At 40.7% G+C, this 26980-nt stretch overlaps 2 protein-coding genes across 3 annotated transcripts in view; one reads left to right on the top strand and one right to left on the bottom strand.

Annotated features, from left to right (window-relative positions):
* BRCA2 (BRCA2 DNA repair associated) overlaps positions 1-21985 on the bottom strand; it is a 42691-nt gene extending 20706 nt beyond the window's left edge. Inside the window, exons 1-11 of one of the 2 annotated variants that reach the window (XM_054088231.1) lie at positions 21927-21985; positions 19824-19930; positions 18799-19044; positions 16733-16838; positions 15870-15922; positions 15722-15762; positions 15517-15628; positions 13680-13735; positions 12634-12748; positions 6706-7890; positions 1028-5812 (exon numbers count right to left, since the gene is read on the bottom strand). In XM_054088231.1, coding sequence (XP_053944206.1) covers positions 1028-5812; positions 6706-7890; positions 12634-12748; positions 13680-13735; positions 15517-15628; positions 15722-15762; positions 15870-15922; positions 16733-16838; positions 18799-19044; positions 19824-19902 — 6778 coding nt within the window. In that variant the 5' untranslated portion in view covers positions 19903-19930; positions 21927-21985. The remainder of the gene's footprint in view (positions 1-1027; positions 5813-6705; positions 7891-12633; positions 12749-13679; positions 13736-15516; positions 15629-15721; positions 15763-15869; positions 15923-16732; positions 16839-18798; positions 19045-19823; positions 19931-21926) is intronic. The other variant, XM_054088238.1, reaches the window with a different exon arrangement.
* Positions 21986-24748: 2763 nt separating this feature from the next.
* ZAR1L (zygote arrest 1 like) lies at positions 24749-26980 on the top strand. The gene is made up of 4 exons (XM_009566478.2): positions 24749-25811; positions 26101-26193; positions 26329-26403; positions 26797-26980. Exons 1-4 carry the CDS (start codon positions 25200-25202, stop codon positions 26938-26940), a joined length of 924 nt encoding a protein of 307 aa, XP_009564773.2. The 5' UTR covers positions 24749-25199; the 3' UTR covers positions 26941-26980.

Here is a 26980-nt window from a genome sequence, read left to right as displayed (position 1 = left end):
AGATCACACGTCAATGGCCTTTTCAAACATAGAGTTACTTCACCCTAATTTGCAAGTTTCTTCTGTTCAGAATGCCTGTATATTGTGTTACCAAGAACGATTTCAAGACTCCATATGATGAACTCTGTTGCAGAATCTTTTGTGGTCAGTTCCGTCCAAACCAAAAATTTGTGAGCCTTAAGTTGTCAAACATGGTCAAGACAGTCTGCCTCAGAAAGCGCACCACAGTGGACTTCACCAGCACAGCGCACCTGCATCATCTTCTGTACTTTCAGTAATCAGAGTCCCTACAGAATTCTAAAGAAGTGTGTAACACATCTTTTACAGTAGCTGTAACTAAGGATATGGCTTAAATGTGTCACAGCTGTTTAAATTGGACTGATAAGAGTTCTAGCTGCCTTCTCGCACCTACCCAAACCTTCCCAGGTAGCCTGCCTGACCTTTGTACCTGAACTTGAGCAGCTAGGCAGACTCTGCTGCAATCTACCCTTCCATGAAGAGTTTTCAGCTGCACCAGTTCCCTGAACAGATCTCGGTGACCGTGCAGGCTTTAAGTACCAACACTTCAGTCCCGAGACAGATTAGTTTTACATGGCAAGAAACTGTGCTTTTTAGACCAACAACTATTTTTCATATGAGACTGTCACTCTCATTAAAAGTCAAACCTTGTCCTCACCTATAAGGCAAAAAAATGTGAAAATGGAAATACTAGTACCCATTTTTCAATGAAAAGCCACTAGATATGTGCAGAGAAAAAAATAAAAAATCTACTCAGAAATGGTGCAGTAGCTTTCTTCCATAACTTTATGATCAAAAGCAAAACCCACACATCTTCAAAATTACTAATCACAAATTTAGCTTGCACTGTGCATTTAAGGTTGGAATGAGTGGATGAACTATGGCCTTGAGAAAGAATTTTTATCATTGACACCTACAGAAGGAACTTTTAACTTCTCTACGACCCATGTCATGCCAAAACCCCTCAAACAACCCACTAGGAATATGAATATAAATAACAAAGACCTACCACATGAGTTTTTTTCTTCCAAGCGCCTCTTCCCAAAGGTCTTACTTTGAAAGTTTCTATCCAGTCTGTCACTGAAGGACTGTGCAGCATTAATTTCTACTCCAGAGTCAGAAAGATCATCTTCCATAAAAGCTCTTGCACTTTCCACAGCCTCCACTTCCAAGTAACTTTTTGGAGTTTGCAGAAGATTAATATTAATTTCTGCTTTAGCAGCAGCAACGCATGGAATTGCTTCAGACTCTGTTTTCACCCCCAGATTCAGCTGCCCTTTTTCAAAAGACCTACTCTCCTCTTGCTGAAAGCTATTTTTAAATGATGTTAACTGCTTGTTTTTCTTACTATGTGGTATGTACTCAGGCATTTTGATATGGTGAGTGCTTGGAAAAGACTTCATTTCTTCAGGGCAGATGCTTTTTAAGTTAAAGTCTTCATTGCAGCTTTTATCAATTTTGGATTCCGAGATCACTTTATCAGTTAAAGATTTTACATGTTGACCACTTTCTTCAATTGAACTAAGTTGATCTGTAATGCAAAGGCCACTGCTGAAAAAGTCATCAGGTTCTTTTAAAATTGCCTTGGCTTTTTCATAGGCATTTTTAGAGACTTTTACCTGTTTTCCACTTGCAGTGCTGAACCCAAAAGCAGGATCTGAAATAAATTCAGTGCTGGTATTTTCTTCCCCTCTTGCTAACGCTGTCTGTATTTTCCCAGGCACTATTTGAGTGTGCATTTCAGACTTTTCAGCAACTTCTTCAGCTAAAAATGCTTCTTGTACTTGTGATGAATTATCACTTTCTATTTCAGAAAAAAGCTGTCTAGCTTTCCTGAGTGACTCCTCTGACAGCTGTACAGGCTTACCACTTGCTGTACTAAAAAATCCAAGATTGCTTACAGAACAGTCTGACTGCTTTATCTGCTTCTCTGGAACAGGCAAGTGCTCTAAAAGCTTAATGTTCTTATCAAAGCAGCCCCTTTCAGAATTTGGAACAGATTTTGCATCTACAAATGTGTTTGCACCTTGGTGACCATTTTCACCAGCACTTGCATTTACTTTAATAAAATGGGATGTGGCTGAATTAATCTCTTCACTTCTTGCAGCAATTAAGTCCTTAGTGCATTTAGGACTTTCAGCATGAATGATGGGAGATGAATTTCCAGCAATTTCAGTTTGATTAGTTCTTGAGTTAGCCTCAATTTCACCTTTTACAGCTTCACCATAGTCATCTTGAAACATTTGTCTGACTCTTGCTAATGCACTTTCTGAAACAGAAACTGCTTTACCTTTTGCTGTACTAAACACAATTTTTTTCATGTCATCGTTTTTATTTTCAACATTAAGTGCTGTTTCTTTTAAGGTAGTTAAATCAGTTTCATCTTCAGGAAGACCAGCTAGTGACCGGTTTTGGCAAGCATTAACTATGGTATCTGTGAAGCAGTTCGTATCAGCACAAGGTTCAGTGAGATGCTCTAAGACAAAGTCCTTAGTGTCACAGTTCAGAGAAGAGCTACTTTTTGAAGTCAAAATGAGGGATTGATTAGATTTATTGTTACCGTCCTCAACAAATAAAGTATTTTTTGCATCTCCAGGCACAGAATTATCTTCCAGGTCATTTGACACCTTCAATAAATGCAGAGATGTAGCAGAATGCACAGGAAAATCATGCATGTTTTCTAATTCATCCTTGGTTTGAGAGAGAGAGTATTGCATCTCTCTCTCTGCAAAGCATTCAGCATCTTCAGACAAGCAAGCTTTACTTAAATCATTGCTCTCCTGCCTGGAAAAGGATTCCAATTCTGACTTTCCAGGTCTGACATCAGCTTTTTTATGTGCGTATGAAGTTACCAAACTCCTTTCAACATCATCACCTAAATTAACAAATGTATCTACTTCAACACTATCAAGAATCAGTGTGTGTTTAATGGGACTGCTCTTTACTGTCTGCTGAAATTGATCCCCACGTTCTTCAACAAGCTTTCTATTAAAATGAAGTTCTTCTGGATCACACTGAGCAATGTTTTCAATGCACGAATCAGAGTCTTTGACAGAGCTTTTAACAAATTTCTTTTTCTTTACAGGGTTCCCAAAATTGTCATTGTGTTCCTTTCCTGCATCAACATTTTCTGAAAAAAACTGCTCAGCTTTAGCCATAAGTCCATCAGCAACTGTTATTTTCTTGCCACTAGCAGTTTGAAAACCAGTCAGATAACTCCCTTTCTCTTCCTTTTTTCCAACAACGAGCTCTTGCTTGGAATGTATTTGATGATGATGATAAGAACATATTTGTTTTCTGCATTCATTCACTAACAGGTTCTCATCACGGGTGGTGTCTTCTTCCATATTGTTATGATTTATCTTCTGTTTATCAGAGTTCTCCAAAACATTTATGTCTCCTTCTCCACATTGTACACCGAGCAATCGTAGAGAATGATCCAAAGCAGCATCAGAAACGGATATATCGCCACCAGCTGGAGTTTGAAGTTCTTGTGACAAGCATTCATTTTCCTTTCTGTCTTCTCCTTTCTGATTAGCAGACAGGTCTTCCATTTCATCTGATAAGCTTAAACTATGTTCTGCAGTTGTAATAGCGCCTCCTAGACATGTTACATCTAGTGGGTCTTCCTGCAAAGTACCTTCAACTTCACAATCACCTTTATTAAAAAACTGTATGGAAGTTCTGTGATGCTGGTTATGTTTTTTAATGAATGACAGACTGTTGAAGACGGTGTCAATACTATTGAAATGAACATTTCCATTATCGTTTATTGATCTTTTAATTTGATTTTCCATATCTTCCCTGAATGAAAGGTTATTTACTTCATCTTTTCTCTGTGTGTGGTGGGAAATGGAACCTGTGCGGGAAATGGCACCTGTACTTTTGAAATCTGAAGTAAAAATTGGTTTTCCTTTGTTTTCTGTTGTCAGGCATCCCACAAAACCACAGTTAGAAGATATATGGCTATTTGAAATGTGACATCTAGTACTAGTTTGAGATTTAAACAAATAGTTATCATCATCCAAGTCCTTGAAGAGCTCTGTAGATCTGGCCAAAGCCTCTTTAGAAATATTTATTTTTTTCCCTCCAGCTGAAGTAAAGCCTACAAAACCAGAAAACCTGTCCTGTGTAGCTCCTGGAAAGCTCCCATGAGATACTCTACTTTCATTTCTGTCTAAGTTAGCAAAAGTAACCTTCTTGTCATTTTTATGGAAAATCACTGTGTTTTCTTTTTCATATTCTACCACTTTAGAGTCTTCAATCGTGTCTTCCTTCTTGGTACAATACCTGTCATTTTTCACTTGATTTTCACATTTCAAGTCGCTACAGAAATCAGCATCGTTCCTTGTTTCAGAAATATTTTCCACATTTGTTGTTCCATGTGTTTCTACAGTTCGAAACTGTCGGAAGACCTGACTTTGTACAATGTTGCTTTGCTTTCTAAACTGTGTAAACTCAAACTGACTACCTGTTTCTTCCAAGATACTGGATAACTCAGCAATTTCAGCTTCTTGACTTGCTGTCAAAGTTTGATTTGTTTCTTGCAAGGATTGTTGACTTCTAGGAAAGCTTTTACACAAGTCAACTTTATGTGGAATAGACCGTGTATGCCTGGGCTCAAGAAGACTTGTCTGCATATCTAAAGAATCGGCTAAGTTCCTGCTCAACTTGCTTTCTGAATCAGAGAAAAATGTATTCTCCTTTCTAACTCGATCTGAAAAGTTTCGGACTCTCTCCACGGAAGAGGCTTCAAAGCATTCATTTTCAATATCTTTGAACAGCATTTTGCCCTTTGCTAGACTGACTTCAGAGAATTTAATCTGCTTATTGGAAGCAGTCTGAAAGCCACCAAAGCCCAGATTCAAACTGCACGCAGTAAGATTTCCTGATGATTTCCCTTTATACTTTAGGTTCTCATTTGCCTCTTCACTGGAATACATAGGTGCTACTTGTTTATCTTCTTCAGAGATCACTTCATTTAAAGATTTATCACCTACACAATGTAACCATTCCTTAGCAATCTCCACATTATTGAAAGCAGCTGCTTGAGGGCTTTCAGTATTTTTAATCGACTTTAGCTCTTCGTTCTTGGCTACAACTTCTGAAAAGGCAGTTTTCTCCCCTTGTTTTAATCTAGTACTGTAATTTTCTAAGCAGTTTGTTCCCAAAGGTCTAAGTACTTCTCTGCAGTCCACTACTGACTGCTCATCTGTAGCATGCCTCTTATTGGTTATCATATTGCAACAATCACTACTGACTCCATTTATGCCAAAGTTGATCTGACCCAAAGTACTATTGAATCCACCATTTATCACAGACGTTGTGTCATCGTGCATATCAACCAAGTGTTCATTATCCTTAGAAGAAGACCACACAAGTTCTCTCAGTTTCTGAGGTACAGTAGATACATTGTTCTCATCGGTACTAATGTACTTCTCTTCCTTGCCTTCCTCTAAGCAACAGCCTTCAGGGAGCAATCTGGAATGCTTTCTTGCCATTAGGTGTGCCGAAGTTAGAACTTTATGTTTTATATTTGAAATTATTTCACTATTTAAAGAATCTGTTGTGTCTTCTTTCTGCATATTGGATACCTCAAGGCATTTTAATGATGTAGCAGGTTGATCCTCTCTTGCATTTTCCCTCAAGACTCTCAGGTCCTCTTGCTTCAGTCTATTGTTGAACGTATTATCAGATGAGTTATCCATTATATCCATTTTTGAAGTACAACTGCTGAAATTATTTCCCTTGATAGTTGATGGCAAATGCTTTCTCTCAGCAAGAAGCAAGCAGCCTATAAGAGAAGACAATACAGAAGAAAAACACATTAATAAAGTAGTTCTCATTTATTCAAACAAATGCAAATTCAGATTTTCACAAAACTTTGGCCCATAAGATGATTTTCTACACATGCTTAACACAGATACCACAAATAGTACTTCTGTTTTCAAATTACAAGATTGGTTACAAGATTGGAGATCTGTTTAATCTAATCATGTTCTAATAGCCAGAGACGAGTAGCCTGCAGAAAATGCTGTCAGCTAAAAATAAGGCTGATTTTCAGTTATAACAAAATTTGAAGAGATGTGTGCTTCTGTTCCTTATGTCTCAACATAAGGACTGTTTCAAACTTTAAAGAGAAGTATTTCAATTCCGAATACTAAGTAATTATTCTAGCAAGAGTAACAGCTTTTAAGAATAGAAACACAAGTTTGCCTTCTTGATATAGTTCAGTTTTTACAATATTTTGTGCTTCTGGAAGAAACAGATGTACAGTCCTAGACCACCTAATTTTAGAAAAGTAACAACACTTTACCATTCTTTATTATCTCTTAGAAGTTATAAACTCAGACAGGATGGCCCTTGACACTATGGATGTCTAAACAGCATTGACAAAGATAATTAAGCTTGTCAACTGGAATAATGGTTTAAGGTGGAAGTTTCTATTCCAGAAACCAATCTGAGACCAAATCAGTAACGTAGCACCAGATTATTTGAAAATAATGTTGTTCTGTCCCTATTATTGTAAGAGGCCAACTCCATATCTCAATCCCCAGACAAGTCAAGTTACAGAACTACTTTATCACAAATACAAGATTTTATATGGTTTTATTTGAAACATTAAAAGTAAAGGTTCTTAAAAAATAAATACAGGATCTGCCACAAGTGATGAAAAGCTTAATATACCTTGCTCATCAACACTGGCCACGTGACAATCTTTAAATTCACACAAATCAGATTCTGAATGCGATAAAACAGGATGAACAGGAAACTGAGAGGTTACTTCTTTCTGTATTTTTTCTTCTTGATACAATAAAGTATTATTTATTGTATAAATAAATCTCTTGGATCTCTTTCTCAAGCTGGATAACATATTCAGGCTTTTAAAGCCAGGCTTTGTAAGAGTATTTGCACTATTTGTTAAATGTAGGTCATTACAATTATCTGGAGATGTAGCATTACATACAAGCGTGTGAGACAGAACATCAGTTACGACGGATTTAGAAGTCGCTTTTATATGCTTGGAAAAGCTGCCATTGTAAACTACAGAATATTCCGTGACATTTGTACTTTCAATCAAAAAAGAATTACAGTTTAAGAAGCTCATTTCAGGAACCTCAGCTGCACATCCTTTTATGAACTTTGGATCTTGAAAACTCAGAGAGACAGATTTCAAAGGAGTTTTTTCCGATGCTGGGTTGTTTTGGGGATTTTTCACTTCACAGCACTTTTCTGACCAACTGACATTCAACAGTTTTTGTGCTTTTGCCAAATCTGAACTATTCAGTAAAGATGTTTCCACAGCATCATCTTTGATCTTTAGAACTGACTTCTCTTCTAAATTTTTCTCTCTACTTAAGTCAGAGGGTGGAGAGCTACATATAGACACTTCTAAGCGAGTTACATCAAGACTGGATAAGTTCAGTTGAGACCACTGGCCTGATGAAGACGGCACGTCTTCTTTCAAAGGCTTCTCATTCTCAGAGGACCTGTCTGTTCTATAATCTTGCACATCTCCTGCGATCCTAAGTGACTCCAATTCTTTTTTGTGCCCTACGAAACATCCATCTTTACCATCCCCTGTACCTTCATCTGTGTTTTGGAGTAAAGAATCCTTCATTTCAATACAGTGGTTTTTTTCAGTCCAGCTAGTTGTTTCCGCTTCCTGTGAAATGCCAGTCTTCCTTCCAATAGGCTGCCCAGAAGGATCATCCTTCTTCCCCTCTGCTTTTTCTGAGTTTACTTCACATTTCTCTACTGCCTCCACAGGATGTGGCACCAGCAGAAGTGTTCCATCGGACTTAGCAGGCATGCTGAATGTGTCCTCAAAGCTATTCATCCCATCAAAGAAACCATCTAACATCTCTGACTCTAAACAGATAAGAGAAGATGGAGAGAGGAAAAGAAGTGAAAAATCAAGTTTTAAGAAACAACTTAGGAACAGCATTGTGTTTTTATAGGTAAATACAGCTTTCAATTTTATGGCTATTACCTTTACTCAGGAGTGAGTTTGGAAAAATAAATCTACCTGTCTTTAAAGTAGGCTGCTCTTCAACAGCATCTGTTAGAGGAAACAGGAGGCAAAGGCCATACATGCAGATGCTCTCACCTCCTGAGGACTCAGGTGGTTAAGCAGGTTTTCCAGACGGAATCCAGCTGTCTCAAAAGAATTTTGCTTTGTTTCTACAGTAGGTAATTTTACAAGATAAATGTCTAGATTTCTTTCCTCCAAAATTTATATGAGATGGTAGGCGCCAAATACCTTAAGAAGCTGCCTATTTTTGTCTATGCCTGGCAGCCAGGGAAACTCATTTAAGGAGGATTCTAGCAAACTATTTGCTTTGATATAGAATAGTATAGTGGCTAGAAGGACTTAGAGAAGATTCTCGTTTTTTTGATTTATTAGGAAGCTTTTAACAAGTTTCACGTGACAGGCATAAATACTAGAAAAATACTAAGAATTTTTTGTTCATATAGAGAAATAACACGCAGTGAGGAACAAAATAACAAATTCTACTCTGTAGACAGCCTTAAAAGCTTATACATAACAAATAAAAATATTACCTGCTCAAATGCATGAAACTAGGGTTACCTATCAAAATATTTCACATTCAAAAATAAAGACAGGTTTTATTTCGGGGTAGTTTTTAATGTTTTTTCACATCAAGGAAATTGTAACCAAGTATCTAGAAAGCATCCTTGCCCTCTGTTTTCCTTGGGTGCATAACCAATAGCTTAACTTTTTCCATAAGCTTTTCTAGGTACGATTTCTTTAATTCAGAACTATTTGCCCTATTAGAACTTTTAAATAACCTAGTGTACAAAGGATTTTTCCATTTGGAAGTCCATGGATCATTTCCTAATACTTGGTCATCCACGTCCAACTATTTGTAATACATTCATTAGGGATTCATGACCACACTGCAGACATAAAATCCCCTCTCTGATCACATCTTTTAAACAGTCGCTCATTCTCTTTACTTTCTATTACTCTTTACATTCTATTTACTTTCTATTTTTTTCCTGAGTGGCAGAGTGTATCTCTAAACAAGATCTCAAAAAAGAAGAAACTGTAACACTACAGACTGAGTCTACAGGTCCTCTTTTCTTATGAAAGTAAGTTCCACCAGAGTAACTTCAGTGCTCACGTCCTTTCATCTTATAATCATCTGTCAACAGAACTTTCTAAAAAGACACAGTCGTATTTCTTTTTACTTAACCAGGAGTCAGTACCCTTAACAGACAAAGAGAAACAGGAGTATCTGAAAGATTGTAAAGTTATTGGTTGTAAACCGAATAACTTGATGTCCAATAAAAAAATCAGGGAAGTTCATCTTGATGTATACAACCATCAGAAGGTCAGGGAAAGCCCAAACCCAAGGATTCAACAACAGAATTCTCCTGTTTTCCCAGTAAGTGCCCTAGCTTTGCAATAACGACCTAATTTGTTTTCTCAGAGTCTCTCCTTCTGGGTAAATAATACAATACTGCAGAAAAAAAAGAGGTTTAAACATTAAATGTTTCTTCTCTGGAATCATATATTGACTGATTGTTAGAACTGCTTACAATTTCCACATTTCAGGTTGGCACCTTTATTAGCAGAGGGTTTTGAACCCTTTTCTCCTACTTCATGAATGGTTATAGATACTGAAGTTGGAGATGAGCCACGTACTATGATCAGAATTATACAGGGAATGAATTACGTCATTTTAGTTTTTGAATTAAAGAGCTTAAATATTAAGTTTTGGGCATAGGCCAGGATAAAATACCCAAAATGTTACAGAATTCCACGCTTCCCATTAGTTTTGGCAATTTAAATAGCTTCCCAGTCAATATGCTGATTATTATATATATACATACCTGATGAATCTTAACTTCGAATCCATGGTTCTATAGCTAGAGCAAAGCTGTAAATACTGCTACAATGGTGAGACGCCTGAAGCTTTGTGTTACAATGACTAGCCATAGACTTGCTTAAACTAGGGATGTGAACCTTAGGAATTAATGACTGGGTTATGAAGGAATATGCTTAATGACTATGTGCAAATTTAGCTCCTTTTGTGAAATTCTAAAGTGAAAATACATGACAGTACACACCTTGCAGTCCATGGTTACACTAAAAATATTTTTTTTTTAATTTTTCCTCTTCCTCAAATTATTACAACTAAAAATTTTTAAAAACCCACCAAAAAAATCTTTGAAATATTTGGTAGTTCTTGTACTTTGGACTGAGTGCATATATTCAGTCTCGCTACGGCCATAACTTGTATAATATAAATAATCATCTTGTATCCTTACTATCACATAGGTATTCAAAGCAATACTGTGATGACCCTTATCTTCTTTGACTGAAACTAACCAGATACCTAGTAAAACAGATTGCCTTTCCTGATGACAGAATGCTATTCCAGAGAAAACTAACATTTGAAAGCTACAAACATTGAGGTTTGAGCTACCTTTTGTTCACAATGCATCTTCAAATACCAAGTTAACTATCACCAAAAAGGGAAGACGGAGAAAGATCACAGAATCACAGAATCATAGAACAGTTTGGGTTGGAAGGGACATTAAAGATCATTTAGTTCCAACCGCCCTGCCCTGGGCAGGGACACATCCCACTAGACCAGGCTGCCCAAGGCCCCATCCAACCTGGCCTTGAACACCTCCAGGGATGGGGCAGCCACAACTTCCCTGGGCAACCTGTACCATTGCCTCACCACTCTCATCGTGAAGAAACTCCTCATGTCAAGCCTAAATCTGCCCCTCTCCAGTTTATACCCATTGCCCCTAGTCCTATCACTACAAGCCTTTGTCAATAGTCTCTCCTCAGCTTTCTTGTAGCCCCTTTCAGGTACTGGAAGGTCACCATAAGATCTCCTCAGAGCTTTCTCTTCTCCAGGCTGAACAAGCCCAACTCTCTCAGCCTGTTCTCGTATAGGAGGTGCTTCAGCCCTCTGATGATCCTCGTAGCCCTCCTCTGGACCTGAGATGTTAGTGACATCTCTTTCTTTTGTACTTAAAAAGAAATGGGTTTCTTTCTCTTGATGTGCTTGAGAGTAGCCCTGCAGAGAAGGACTTGGAGGTCCTGGTTGATGAGAAGCTGAACATGAGCCAGCAATGTGCGCTTGCAGCCCTGAAGACCAACCATATCCTGGGCTGCATCAAAAGAAGTGTGGCCAGCAGGTTGAGGGAAGTGATTCTGCCCCTCTATTCCTCTCTTGTGAGACCTCATCTGGAAGTCCAGTTCTGGAATCCTCAAGGTAAGAAGGATATGGAGCTGTTGGAACACATCCATAGGAGGGCTACAAAGATGATCCGAGGGCTGGAGCACCTTCCCTACAAGGACAGACTGAGAGAGTTGGGCTTGTTGAGCCTGGAGAAGAGAAGGCTCCGAGGAGATCTTATAGTGACCTTCCAGTACCTGAAGGGGGCCTACAGGAAAGCTGGAGAGGGGCTATTCATAAAGGCTTGTGGGGGTAGGACCATGCCCATGTCCCTGCCCATGGCAGGGGAGGTGGAACTAAATGATCTTTAAGGTCCCTTCCAACCCTAACTATTCTATGATTCTATGATTTTTACCCAGGCAGTATTTTGATCAGCTTCCGCTGCTGCAATATGGGATGTAATAAGCTTTTTTGGAACACAGACCAAGACATGAAGTCATCCTTAATTTCTAGAACTATTTTACTGATTACTGGTTACCTGAATATGTTTACTATCAACTACACTTATCTGAACACATTTGAGCCTACAGTGTATAAGTAGCAGTATATATATCACTCTGCAAGTAACAATGCTACCTTACTCCAGCAGTCTCAGCCCTGCTCACCAAATTCTAAACCGATTTTTTCACAATTGTTACACGTACCACTGAACAATATTTTCAGTCCATTCAATTTGGGTAAAGAGACACACAGCCCTAAGGATATATTGCCCTATCTTGCTTGTGTTAATCCCTCCAGCACCCTTTTATATTGACACATGCTGAAGAAATTTCTGTTAATGTTCTTCCATTCTGTCATTGTTTCTCAATAAAAATCAAAAAGCTCACACTGAAACATATATTTTCACTTGTTCACTACCGTGGTCTGAAAACAAAATCAAAACATTTTTCCCCCTTGGCTGAATATTTTCTGCACTCATTCCATAAATGGATTTCATTTTCTGAAAGGATTTGTCATGTTTTGAACTGCTAACAGGTGAAATAAATGAAGAAAGGATACACAGAGACTGAAAAACAAGCTCACCACATAAAAGTGAGAACTGGGGTGAAAGTTTACAATAAAGCTAAACCTATTAAGTAGCCAGAAGCAGTAGTCTTGCTCCCCCTTGAGCCTGTACCATTTTTCTCTCTCAGCACTACCATGCAGTCTCACACTTTCACTTAAATGAGTACCCATCTGGTTGCCATCCAGTGGTATCCTGATTTAATTCACTGACTCAACAGAAACTGATTCCATTTTTTAAGGCCAAATTAATTTTACAAAGTTGAAGCGATCCAGGAATTGGGAGTACCCAGTTGGCAGAAGAAATAAACCACAAGATCAGCTCAGGGTAACTTTACTCTCAGCCTTGCTTCACTTGTATACTCAGTAGAAAAGCATCAATGCATACCAAAATCTTTTATGTCGTCTTCAGCGTTTAGCTTCTCTATCTCTGGTAAGGACAGCATGCTTGTATCACTTCTCCCGGGACATTTATCATGGCTGGAGTAAAAGTTGTGCAAAACCTGTAAACGAAAGACATAAGCTGTTATGAACACGACATATCAGAAGTGTCACTTCAACAGCAAAGCAAGCAACTCTAAACATTTACTGCAATATCTGAATAATCCTGCATCTCTTGAAAAGGTAACATTTTCACAGGTACACTTGAAAACAAATAAGCAGATAATACCCTTTTTCAACGCTTCAATGCCAAACAGGTTCCTTTCTATAATCAACTTAAGGGCATCAAATGGGCTCAGCAGTTCACTAGAAGCAAGGCTCTCAAAAAGGAACAAAGGAGGTATAAGGAAGAAGAAAGACTTTTGCTTATTTTAACTTGCAATGGTTTGTTAACCAAGTTTCAGATAGTTAAGAATCAACCGTAAATTTGTAATTGAACCCTATTAGTGCCATCCTCAGTTTTCAGTCTGAATAATCATTAAGCTTTCATATACACAGTGGAAAATAACGACTTTGTAGGAACTCTCCCTTTCCTAACAATATCAAACAACTGAAATTAAGACTCAATTTCAACTCTTGGTACAGTGGTTGAGCACAAGAAGTTATTGTACAACATAAGCCAAACAATAACTCTCAACACTTTGACAGAAGAGGAAGAAAAACAAACATTCAGACCAGGAGCATTTTATAATTCCTAGGTTTGAAGACTCTCACTGACACTGAATCCAAGTGATTTTCGGTTTGGTTTGGCTTGTTTTTTTTTCCCAAAAAACACAGCAAAAATATTCTGTCAAGGGGGTTATTTGTGAAAATACAGTCTACAGGCAGGTTTTGCGAGTTTAGTTTTGTGAGCAATAACTTTTAAAACTAGCCAGATAGGAGGGCCTAGAATGAAAATGACAGAAATTTTTATTCTTGGCTCAAGCAATGTAAACGTGTAACTAAATAGCTTAACTGAAATTAAAGAACAGCATAGCTCTTAAAACTACTTACTATCTCAGCTCTTTCATCTTGTAGCTTTGCTCCAGAAATAGAATCATTTTCTCCAGCTTTAGAAGAAAGACAGACAAATGAATTCATTTGCTCCTAAGCAATTTGCTGAGTGCGTTCAAGTACAGTTCTGTTTTGGGAGGGTTTTCTTTGGATCATTATAACTGCAACTGAAATTTCTAAACAAAAAACTACTAAAAACTAAATAAGAGTTCTAACTAAGAAGTCCTTCAGGTGAGGCTGAGGGACACTGTACAAAAGCAGTTTCATAACAGCATAAACCAAGCTAAATGATAGGTTGTGGTTGCTATATTATGGTAGGTAGGCTGCTAATCGCCCTGAGCCCATCATCACTGTCAATTCCCTTCCCAGCAGTTATTTGTGGCCCTGCCCTCTAATTTTTACTGCCAAAGGATCTGAATGAGATCTTCCAGCCTGTGTCAGGAATTTGCTTTTTTTTCCATTTCCTCCCACAAGAATAGTACTATCTTTTCCCATACGTTACAAAAGGAGAAAGTGAACCCTGTTTTTAAGAAGCCTAAAGAGCAGTATATTCAAACGGCACATTTCACAGACACAGCAGCAGCCATATGACTCACTCTTTCCTTGCTGTACTTATAGGTACCAGATGGCAGGGAGTGGGCATCGCTACTATAAAATACTCAGCTCATACAGGAAGTGGGAGAATGAAAAGAAGAGCTCAAACCACAACTCATCTCCCAGAAGAGCATCATTAAACTATGGTTACTTTCCCTAGCCCTTCTTTTCCGGTCACATTGTTCTGAAACAATGAATATCCAAAATGGCACAACTTAGTAGCCTTGTGAACCATTCCATCCCCTCCCTGCCAACAGAGGAATTGCAGAATCTCTCAAGTTGGAAGAGATCCAGAAGGGTTATCGAGTCCAACCCCCTGCTCCTTGCCAGACTACCTAAAACTAAACCACACGACTAAGAGCATCATCCAGATGCTCTTGAACTCTGACAGGCTCAGTGCCGTGACCAATTCTCGCATGAGGAGATTCCCAATCCTTGCATGCACTCATGATGTGCTCTATATGCTTTACACAGTGATAGTTAAACAACATTTAAAAGAGCAATGTCAGGAGACAAACAGATATCCAGGTTTCTCCATTTTTCTCAAAAGTTTGCATCAATAAATCATTAAGTTAAATTTCATTTTGCTTACATATGCTAAAGAAATCCCACATATGGAAACACCTTACGTCAAGGCTTTATGTTTAGCGCCACTGTTAGTGCCACTTAAACAGTCATCACCCACTCATCTTCAGTTATGCAAGCACTGCTGTTTGTGCAGCTGCACAGTAAATGAGGTCCAAGAATTGTCCTGTCCAATATGGTCTTCAATTGGATTGGCATCCCAGTCTGCCTCTCTGCATTAATATGATGGTAGGCAAAATGGGGGGGGGGGGTAAAAATGCTGAAGCCTGCACTGCTGCTGGAAAGTTTACTCAACAAGCTGTCTCCTTAGACCTTATAAACACATCCACATTACTTAACCTGACAGCATCTAGTTCTGTGATAGTGCAAAGGAATCATCATCTAATCTTCTTTCTATGCTTTATTATGTTATTTCTAGATTTATATTCCCTACTCCCTTATACAACGGAAGAAAACTTTAAAACTTTTGAAAAGCAATGATAAATTTAATTTAATTTCTTCCATTTAGGGCTACACTATTTAAGGTCACCCACTAAGCATTACTGTAAGAATTCTGTCCTTTTTAATTAAAAAATACATATATCAGTCCACATTGTGAACTTCTAGTGTCAAAACCACAAGTTTTTAACCCTTAGCAAATGTCCATTTTCAGAAATACCTATTATCACTGTGGCGCCAAGTGTAGGAGGTGTGGCTAAAGAACTTGACCAGGACATATCTGGATCCACTTCTGCTCCCAGACTTTCAGAAATACGTTTTGGAGTTCCAGCCTAGAAATATATTCATTAATTATTATTTCTATACAGAATTCTAAATGTACTACTCGGGAAAAAGAAAATAAAATGCAGGAATAAAATATTTACCTCCAAAAGTTTTGGTGTGCGAAACAAGCTTCCATATGGTCCTAAAAAACATTAAGTAATAAGGACATTAAGTAATACTTAAGACAAAGATTTCTATCTACAGATATCTGACATTTTCTAAAACAAAAAAAAAAAAGAAAATACAAACCAAGAATATTACTTCTCTGGGGTGTTTTGCAAGTATTCCTTAAAATAGCTGGACTGCAAAACAAAACCAAAGTAAAAAATATGAATTTCCATTCTCAAATTCTGAAAATAAGTAAATACGTCAGACATTACATATATTACCATCTCCATTATTTTCTTTCTTTGCAATTATGGCTATTTCCCCTGCCTAAACAAGAAACAGTTTTCTCCTAACCATCAGTCAGTATTTTAAACCTTACCGTAAATTTCTTTCAAAATGTAAAATGCTTCTTCTGTGAAATATTTTAATTTTCAAGAATGATTTGTCTGACTAAGAGTATACCAGACTTCAACATAGCCATGCATTTTTTAACACACTGCATAAAACTATGGAAACAGGCTTACTTAATTGGTTTTAATTAGATAATTAGTTTAACTGTGTTATCATAATCATCGTACTTTGAGCAGATTTATCTGAAATATAAACATTTAAATGTAGAGATTAAGGCTACTACTAAAACAATAAATCAGTAAATATTACAAATAGTTTTACGAACTACTACTTGAGAAGCACATGACACATCACTACTGCTCTTTCTTGCACTGGATGTTGAGGATTTGGGAAGCCGAAATATTATCAACAAACACTATATGCCAGCTGTGAAGGAGTAGAAAAATAGAAAGGAAGAATACCCAAAAGCAAGGATGTTCTCAAAATTAGCTAGCGTTTTATTTTCAATTCACTTAGGAGCTTACAAGTATCACAAAAATACAAGACACACAAGATTACTGACTGCTCTGAAGAAGTCAAATACAGTTGTTTTAGTATTTCTTTTTGCTTAAAATCCAGTTTATTTTATATTTATGTTGATATATTTAGCATACCTAGCAGCAAGGCAGTTGTGGTAGGTACCAGGAGGAGAAGCAAGTATTTCATTTCCTTGATTTATTTTTCTTCTTGTGATACTTGGGCTCATCGAATTCTCTCTGCCTACAACACATGACATGCATCAACAAGACCTTGCAGAACCGCAAGTAACAGTTTCGACTTTGAAGTTTAAAGATAACCTATAAAAAAATTATGTAATGTCTGATTTTTAGTTAAAAAAAAAAAATCAAAACACTACCTTTCTTCTAGTGTTTTGAACACATTCAAATTCTACACCCAAATAACACTAAACATATTTCAACTGCACAGCCAAAAATGGTCATTATGTCATTTCATTTATTTGATAGATACGTGTTTCAGTATATTTCCCTGATATTATTCAAGTCATATAGTCCATTCCAGTTTTGATACACTGTATTTTCTTGTCATTGCAGAAGTTACTTGTAAGAAAATCTCAATACATGCAAATATGCATTTATACCAGCTTTCTCTCAAAATTTACTTACGACATGCACTTCTTGATTTGAATAAACAGAATACAGCAAAAATTATTTCTGGAACTGTTAGTGGAGGCAGTGCCACTGGTAGCAGTAGCTATTTCTATGCTATGCATCTCCAGGCAAAAGAGAAAGGGCGTGCCCACTAAAGCAGCAGAATCCATTGATCAGTGAGCCCCTCACATGAACAAGGAACTATTGAAAAGAATTTCTACTCAGGGATTTCCACACAACTTCCATATCAGAAATTACACCTAGGTTTCTGCATTCTTCTCTGCTTCAGAGTTCCTGAGTCCACACGCATGGCACAGTGCATTCCAGTACCACACATATCAAGGTGAAATCTACCAGCTTCCGTCCATCCTTATGTATTCACAAGAAGTACAACTACGTACACAAGTTGGCGCTAACTAACAAAACCAGGATAAAAAGATCTCGGGCCAGCCAGGTAAGGACAGAAACTTTGGGAACAGTCTTTGTCCCTTCCTTAGGCAGTGTATACAAATGTCTGCAAGCATAAGCACAGAGCAAAAGTAACCATTTGGAAACATAATAATCATAAGGTTCCTTCATTTCTAACTTATGAAACGTTACCAGCATTTCACCAGGGATTTACCACTGCCAAAGTCCAAATAGCTAAATTTAGAACAAACATGTTCTCAGCTGAAGAATAAGTTGAGCAGAAGTTCAGCAATTAATTTAAGAGAAAGGAACAGGATAGCAACTCTATGGAAGCAATGTTATAAAGTATATTTGAAGAGTAACACAGTTCTACACCTTAATGACTTTGCTTTAGGATCCAAGGAATTTCATGTTCACCTGTAACCTGTTTGGAAGACCTTCTCTTACTGTTAGGAGGGCCCAGATACAGTAGATGCACAAAGGAACAGGGTAAGGCATTCTTCCACTGAAAAGATTCTTATATACAACTGAGTATACATTCTCCATAAAAAAGGTTCTTTTTTCCGCCCAAGGAGGCTGGGTATTATGGCTAGCAGATACATCGGAATGGAGCAGAGTGACATGTACTTTCATAATTTACTTGGGATTTGGAAATAATGTGGTGAGAAGTACCTCATAAAAATAGTAGAACTCTTTTGTTTCCAAGTGGTAAAAGTGTAACTTCTTTCCATGACTTATAGTCTGACAAAGTCAAAAGGCTTAGTGCTTCGAAATGTTTCTAAGAACAGCTAAGGAGTGCCCTACAGATCGCCTCACACTCAGCATGGTAAACATAATTCTCTCTCTTGAGAATATTTCCAGAGAACTTGGACAACACAGAAATCAGACTGCTAAAGAAATTCACTGTGATTCTCAGTCACCAGGTTACACAAATATGCTCATATGCTCCTTATATTAACAGTATTTAGAGTATGAGAACTAGGCCAATACATTTTCTACAGGGAACTCTGTACATACATTACACCAGCTTATTGGGAAGCTGAATTCATTAAGATTAACTCAGCATTTTTATAGGTGATCTTCAGAAATCTACTACGATACCTTTTTACCCATACACTTTCTGCAGCAGCGTTATCTATTAGGTTAATAACCATAATACTCACTTGCTTTTTTTTTCTGATCTGATTCTTTTCCAGGAGAAGAATAAAGTGGCAATATCATATTTTCTTCTTTAAAAATCCGTGGAGTTGATGCCAGCTGAGTGTATGCGGAGGGTTTTGCCCTCGGAGTTTTAAATGTTTGATCAGGCCAGTCAATGGTACCATCAAGTTCTCCTAAGAATTTAGGTTCATGTGAGGGTGCTTCTGCGCTGAGTTCTTCAAACCAGTTGAGACTGATAGGCCCTAAGTCTATGAAGAAAAACATACAGAAAACCACATTTAAAATAAAAGGGAAAAGTAAGAAATCTACCAAATAGCATGCAAATAACACATGACAACAAGTATGAGTTCACACATTATAAAACTAGCATACAATATAGAAATGTTCATTCTATATATGATACAAGTAAGAGAAGTGCACAATTAGTTCTAAATTAATACAAAACAAATGCTCCATGCAGGATTTGAAAACACACCAGGCATTTAAATGCAGCATAACGCATTGCTCCTTCTATTGTCCTACTTGTGTTTACTTTGTTTCTAGAGAGCTTTGAGTTCTAATACCCACAACATATAAAAGAATGCCTGCCCAAATTCTCAGACCATTAACAAAACTAATCAAAGAGCAGATAAATAGCCACTTTGTTTTAAATCAAAAGTATACTGGCTTTTAGTTTATCTCTTATCTTACACAGACTGGCAAGTTAAACAGGTTCCTTTTAATATTAATGCATCATACACCTACAAGTGCATTTGGCAAAAGACTGAATCTGGTCTTCATGTGGGTACATAAGAAGGCCACAGCTAAAAACCAAGTACAGAAAAGTAACTGAGCACTCAATATAAAAAAAAAGCTACAAGTAAATATTTAAAGGAACAGATAAAAAAGTAGATACTAGCAAATACAGATTTGCAGCTAAGAAGCTGCAGCCTAATGCTCTTCTATGGAACATACAGCAGATATGTATAAAATAGGAACGTCCAGAAAGCAATCAAAAAAAAAATTATTTACTGTAGAGAAGCTGTACCTGATTCACTGCAATGTGCCTTAAATATTTCAAAGAAAGTCGGTCTTTTCACAGGTTTGCATGCCATTTTCTTCTCCATAACATTACTGGAACAGTTCTTGACAAACCTGAGAAGAAATAAGAAAACATCCATTCAGTGCTACTCTAATGCTCTGGGGCTGCGAGTCTGAACCATGCTTTCCTGCACTTCTTCATAGGCATGTGCTAACCCAGCCTCTTCAGCTTCAGAAGAGTGACATGTGTGTTCAAACATGGTACGAAATCAACAGACAAGAGAAGCACAAGAAATTATACCAGACGTAATAAAAATACCAAGCAAATATAGGAGAAAAATCAAGAAGGAATCACAGAATAGTTTGGGTTGGAAGGGTCATTAAAGATCATATAGTTCCAACCCCCCTGCCATTGGTAGGGACACCTCCCACTAGACCAGGCTGCCCAAGGCCCCATCCAACCTGGCCTTGAACACCTCCTTGAACACTGGGCAACCTGTGGCAGTGTCTCACCACTCTCACCGTGAAGAAATTCTTCCTTACGTCTAGGGCTAAACCTGCTCCTCTCCGGTTTATACCCATTGCCCTTTGTCCTACCACTGTAAGCCTTTGTAAACAGTCCCTCCACAGCTTTCTTGTAGGCCCTTTCAGGTTCTGGAACATCACTATAAGATCTTCTTGGAGCCTTCTCTTCTCCAGGCTGAACAAGCCCAACTCTCCCAGCCTGTCCTCATATGGGAGGTATTCCAACCCTCTGATCAGCTATGTAGCCCTCCTCTGGATCTGTTCCAACAGCTCTATATCCTTCTTACGTTGAGGATTCCAGAACTGGACACAGTATTCCAGATGAAGTCTCACAAGAGAGGAATAGAGGGGCAGAATCGCCTCCCTCGACCTGCTGGCCACGCTTCTTTTGATGCAGCCCAGGACATGGTTGCCTTCTGGGCTGTGATCACACACTACCGGGTCACATCAAGCTTCTCAACAACCAGCATTCCCAGGTCCTTCAGCACAGGGCTGCTCTCAATCACATGACCCCCCATTCTGTACTGAAACCACAGACTGCCCTGACAGCAGGCAGAACACTTTTAAGGTATTGTAAATATGAACAAAAAAATCCACATTCAGCCTTGAGGGAGGGTGAGGGGAGACCTTATTGCTCCCTACAACTACCTGAAAGGAAGTTGCAGAGAGGAGGATGCTGGCCTCTTCTCCCAAGTGACAGGAGACAGGTCAAGGGGAAATGGCCTCAAGCTGTGCCAGGGGAGGTTCCAACTGGATATCAGGAAAACATTTTTCACAGAAAGGGTCATTGGGCACTGGCAGAGGCTGCCCAGGGAGGTGGTTGAGTCCTCATCCCTGGAGGTCTTTAAAAGTCGGGTAGATGACTAAACATGGTTTAGTGGCAGACAGGAATGGTTGGACTTGACGATGCAAGAGATCTTTTCCAATCTAGTGATTCTATGATTCTACTGTACATTAGAATTCATACTGTTACACATTACAGGCATTACAAGTTGCGTGCCAAGAATCTGAATTATAGAATCACTAGGCTGGAAAAGAACTTTGAGATCATTGAGTTGTACCTGTTCACTACTAAAACGTATCCCTAAGCACTTCATCTTCCCATCTTTTATACCCCTCCAGGGATGGGGACACAACCACCTCCCTGGGCAGCCCCGGCCAGTGCCTGAGAACCCCTTCTGTTAAGATATTTTTCCTGATGCCCAATCTGAGCCTTCTTCCGGTGCAGTCTGAGGCCATTCCATCTCGTCCCATCACTCGGGAGAAGGGACCAGCACCCCCTCCCCACACCCTCCTCAGGCAGCTGCAGAGCCGTGAGCTCTCCCCTCAGCCCCTTTCTCAAGGCTGAGCACTCCCAGCACCCCCAGCTCCCAACTTCGATCACATCGATTGATGTCAGCCACACCGCCACAGAACCCCTCCTGCTCGTTTATTCGTGATTTCCCCTGGGAAATCGCCTTCCCGCACCGCGACGCCGCTCCACACACGCCGCCCTCCCAAAACCACAGCAACGACGGGCGTTAAGAGATGGGCAGAGACGAGGAACCGCCTCGGTCCCGCACGCCGAGAGCCGGAAGGCGATTACCTCCGCGCCGCCTCCCGCTGGACCCGCCACCGGTGCTTGGCGCCAATGCACTCCGCTCCGTCCCGCCCCGCCCCGCCCCGCGCCTGCGCGCTCCGCCGCTCACGCTCGTCACGGGGAGGGAGGAGGTGGAACGGCGCCCGCCCCGCGGAGCAGCTGCACCGCCCGCAGCCCGCAGCCCCGCGAGCGCCTCCTCCGCCCGCCCCGCCCGGCGCAGCGAGGGGGGGGCCGGGGAGGTACCGGGCGATGCCGTGTGCAGACGATTTCGTGGCGTGGGCGACTGCTCACAGGACAAAAAGGACGTGTCGTGAGGCGGCGACAGTCACCGCCTGCAATCACCGTTTCTGTATACATGAGAAACGAAGCACCGCACCCAGGGTTCACTTACTGGGTTTCAAGAAAGACATTGAGGGGCTGAAGCGTGTCCGGAGAAGGGAACGGAGCTGGGGAAAGGTCTGGAGAATAAGGGTTTTGAGGAGCAGCTGAGGGAGCCGGGGTTGTTCAGCCTGGAGAAAAGGACACTGAGGGGAGACCCAGTGTCCCAGGAAAAGGCTCTGAGAGTCCTCCAGTGAGCAGCCGTGCTTTGATGGAGTGTAGTTGCCTGTGGCAGTCCTAACATTGCCCTTAGTTACGTGGTTGTCTACTCCTTTACACGTGAAATTAGTACAGTTGTTGACTTTAGAGAATCCTATTATTCTCTATATACATGTCAAATCCCATTTTGAAAAGTTATTAGCCTCAGCAATGAGTCCATAAAATAAGTTCGAGTGGAAAATTCTTCCTATTACCAGTTTTGAATTAGCCATCATTCACTTAGCTGGATGTTCATCTGCTCTTGTGTTACAAATGGGTTTCTTCCTACCACTCCATACCAGGTCTCATTTTACACAGTTCATCACCTACTTACTCCCCTGTCACCTTCTGCAGTGTCTCTTCACACAATAATTTTTCCATGTCCTTCCTCCTCCAATTGAACTTCTTTCTTTAACTTCTAATCCTGCAGCATCCTGGGGAGGTGCAGTAACCACTTCTTCTAAAAGCATTTAGAGGAAGCCATCCCCCTCTCGATGCACCCTTAACACTCTTTTTGCAGCCACACCGTAGCCCTGCAGTTTAACTTGGTCATCTTGATTCCGTGTTTTCATTCTGAGTTGATACAAGTTGCACCAGGGCAGGTTTAGACTGGATATTAGGAAAAATTCCTAAACCAAATGGGTGTTCAAGTACTGGAAGAGGCTGCCAGGGAACTGGTGGAATCACTATCTCTGAATAGATTTAAAAGCTGTGTGGATGTGGTGCTTAGCGACATGGTTTAATATTGGACTTGGCAGTGCTGGGATTACAGTTGGACTCAGTCTTTAGACTGTCAATAATCTAAAGGTCACCAGTCTAAATGATTCTTTGATTCTGTACTTTGAAAACCTAAGCATTACATGGAAATTTGAGCCAACTTTCTTATAACTAAGAAAATGTGTGTTCCCTGAATCTCAGCCTTTTTGTTCCTTAAAAATGTTGCATCTTATTTATTGTTTTCAGACATTTGAAAAGATCTTTCTCAAATACACTGTGAATGTTTAAAAGCATCATACCTACCAGCAATTTTCTAGCCCTTATCTTGTTGGCCCATAGAATTTTATAATGCAATGCTTTTGTAGAGGTGGTGAGGAGTCAGGCAAAGAAATTATATCACATCACAGCAGGTCCAGGGATCTGGGTATTCTGCAGTCTCCAAGGACTCACATACATGCTTTGGATGATTTAGTTATATGATTTTAACTATATTATCTTAGACTTGAACTGAAGTGATGTAATTATGGAGAAGGGCTGCTGGTCTAATATGCAAGTGCTTGTATTGCTAAAATTTATTTCTTTATACAGGTACTAAGCCACTTTTCCCAGTATAACTGTTTTTCCTCCAGAATGTTGTACAAACTCCATCTCTCCTAAACCAATACAGTTGATAGAAAAGCAGCACTAGACAATCTACGACTAATGCGGCAATGCGGCAATGAGAATGCTCAGACCTTTAATACTGAGAAAGACTTCCTCTCAGAGATGTCATTGCCTGCTTTCTTCGCTGAATTGTCTGTGGAGTACTCTGTTTATCCGAGCTCTGTCAAGTTCCCACCCACCCCCCACCCCCCTTCTTTTAAGACTGTAAATGGGAGTTGTGAGCAAGCAGGCTTCCCTCCACTGTGAAAGCCAAAGTTCTTCCAGCTATGGCTGAATGGCATCTGTTCATCTTTGGAGAGTCTTGCAGAGGTGTGATGCTTTTTGAGTGCTGATGATTTCTCTGGGCTTACACATCTCTGTCAAGATCTTCACCAATTTACAGCTATGTAAACAACAGGGACCGTATTCAACCCTGGGTTTGTTGTTGCAAATAACAGATCTTCTCGACCTATGGCTGCATTTCCGAACTGCTAAGTTACTTCCTAACTTACAAAGGAAGGCCTCTGGGAGCAGAGCAAGTTGGCTTGTGTGCAACGCTGTGCAGCTGTAGCCTGGTTCCGTGCAGGCCTCGACCTTCCACGAACATCTGAACAAGGCAAGGAAGGGAAATCCTGTACACGATAGCTGGAACAGAAGCTTTGTTGTCTGCATGTCTGGGCTTCCTGCACTGCATGCTTGGAAACACACTGGCTCCGGTTTCAACTCAGGCATGTGGAAGAAGCTGAGAGACAGGCTGAGAGAGTTGGGGTTGTTCAGTCTGGAGAAGAGAAGGCTCAGAGGAGATCTTATAGTGACCTTCCAGTACCTGAAAGGGGCCTACTGGAAAGCTGGGGGGGGGGGGCTGTTTACAAAGGCTTGTAGCGACAGGACGAGGGGGAACAAGTGTAAACTGGAGAGGGGCAGATTTAGACTAGACGTAAGGAGGAATTTCTTCAAGGTGAGAGTGGTGAGGCACTGGCACAGGTTGCCCAGGGAAGCTGTGGCTGCCCCATCCCTGGAGGTGTTCAAGGACAGGTTGGATGGGGCCTTGGGCAGCTTAGTCTAGTGGGATGTGTCCCTGCCGATGGCAGGGGGGGTTGGAACTAGATGATCTTTAAGATCCCTTCCAACTCAAACTATCCTATGATTTAGTGATTCTATGATTTTATGATTCTATGATTCTAAGCTCTAAGAACAGCCCTCCCTTGGCAGCCAATCCTTCCTCCCTGCAGCAGCACCACAGCTGGGGCCAGTTCCCCCATCAATTAGCAACCATCATCATCAGCTGTCCAGATAAGATAAAGGCAGGGCAGGGCAACCACCTAGACTGACTTTCCTGTGGTTATGATCATGGAGGGCTTTGTTTATCCCCCCTTCAGCATGTACCAGGGCTTCAGGGGCAGCCTCACACCGAGCCGCAGCAGTGACCCATTGGCAAAGCAGCCCAGCTGGAAGCAGAGCAAGAGCAGTGGTGTCAGCCCCTTCCCGGGGCGGCCGGTCACCCCGCTGCCATCTGACTACCTGGATGGCTACCGACGGGCCCAGCTCCAGGCCCTGCTCTCGCAGGTGAGCCCAGGGCTTGTGCCACGGCTGCACCGGGCCAATACCAAGGAGGTGGGCGTGCAGGTGAGCCTGCGGGCTGATGCTGCTGTGCAGTGCTCACTGGGACCTCGCACACTGCCTGTTGGCCATTCCCTTGGCCCTGCTGCCCTGTGCACCCAGGGGCATCCTGCCCTCTACTCGCCCCTGCTGGACCGTCGCCCCTTCATGCTGCCTGGGGCTGCTGGGTGCCCAGAGGAGGAAGAGGCGTCTGAAAAGATCCCTGAGAAGCAGAAGGTGGAGGATGGTAGCAGAGAGCAGCAGGAGGGTCAGCCAGAGGCTGCTGTGTTGAGCGAGGAGACAGCAGAGACCCCGCAGGAGGAGACTGCGGTCCCCAGACAGCGGGCTGCCTTCCAGGTGTGTGGTGCTGGAATTTGGTGCTGCCTGCTCTGGGCAAGAGGGTTGGGGGGGGGGGGGCAAACTGGGAAGTGGATGGGAGAGAAATCTGTTCTTGAGCAGCAAAAGGCACAGAGGTCCCCACGCTGGCTTCCCACTCAGGTCTGTATCATGGGCTGGAAGTACCCAGGCAGTGCTGGCTCCCTTGCAGTAGTGGAGTCTTCTGTCTGGGAAAACAGGTGGTGTAGAGGGAACAGGGCTGGGTGTTTTTGTGGTGCTGGAAGCTACTCGGTGAACTTTCTCTCTGCAGTTTTTGGAGCAGAAGTATGGCTATTTCCACTGTAAAGACTGCAAGACCAGATGGGAGAGCGCTTATGTGTGGTGCATTTCTGGAAGCAACAAGGTAGCTAACAAGTTACTTTCCTGCTCCTAAGACTTCTAAGAGTTGCACCAGAAGCTGGCAAGTCAGGTGTTTTGACGCCATTTAGGGGCACCCTGAGTAGGTCTTTATAGTAACTGGGAACTTGCTTTCTTTCAGGTCTACTTCAAGCAGCTCTGTCGCAAATGCCAAAAGGGTTTCAATCCCTATCGAGTGGAATCAATCCAGTGCCCGGTAAGTTAGATTTGTGTCCTGGTAAGATTACCAGAGTTTGTTTTATATGCTAATAACTTACAGTTGCTTAAATTGATATTGACTTTATCTGGAAGAGAATTTCCTTTCATCAAAGTACCAGGAAATGTTACTTGGGAAAGGGGTAATAGGATAGGACTGGCTCCTCCTGCAGGTGGCTTACACAAATGACTTTCCATTCAGTGTTGTGCATAGCTACAGGCAGGGTAGAGTTCTGTGCTGCTATATGAGAAGGGTCTTACAGCTTAAGTCTGCAGGATTTTTATGAGAATTAAGTGGATCAGCCCAAGTGTGTTGCTGAGATTAAAGAAAACTAAATGCCAGTCTAACATATGTGAGCACCTTTGATTTACTACTCATGTCTTCTTTCTTAAGACCTGTTCAAAGACTCGTTGTTCCTGCCCTCAGACGAAAAGACATATTGATCTCAAGAGACCTCATCGCCAAGAACTTTGTGGCCGTTGCAAAGGCAAGAAGCTGTCCTGTGACAGCACTTACAGCTTCAAATACATCGTCTGATCTGTGCATCATTTTCTATGTTGTGCTTTGTCAGTCTCTT

This window comes from Cuculus canorus, chromosome 1 (assembly GCF_017976375.1).
Source record: "Cuculus canorus isolate bCucCan1 chromosome 1, bCucCan1.pri, whole genome shotgun sequence".
NCBI classification, from domain to species: domain Eukaryota; kingdom Metazoa; phylum Chordata; class Aves; order Cuculiformes; family Cuculidae; genus Cuculus; species Cuculus canorus.
This window is presented reverse-complemented; position numbering and strand designations above follow the sequence as displayed.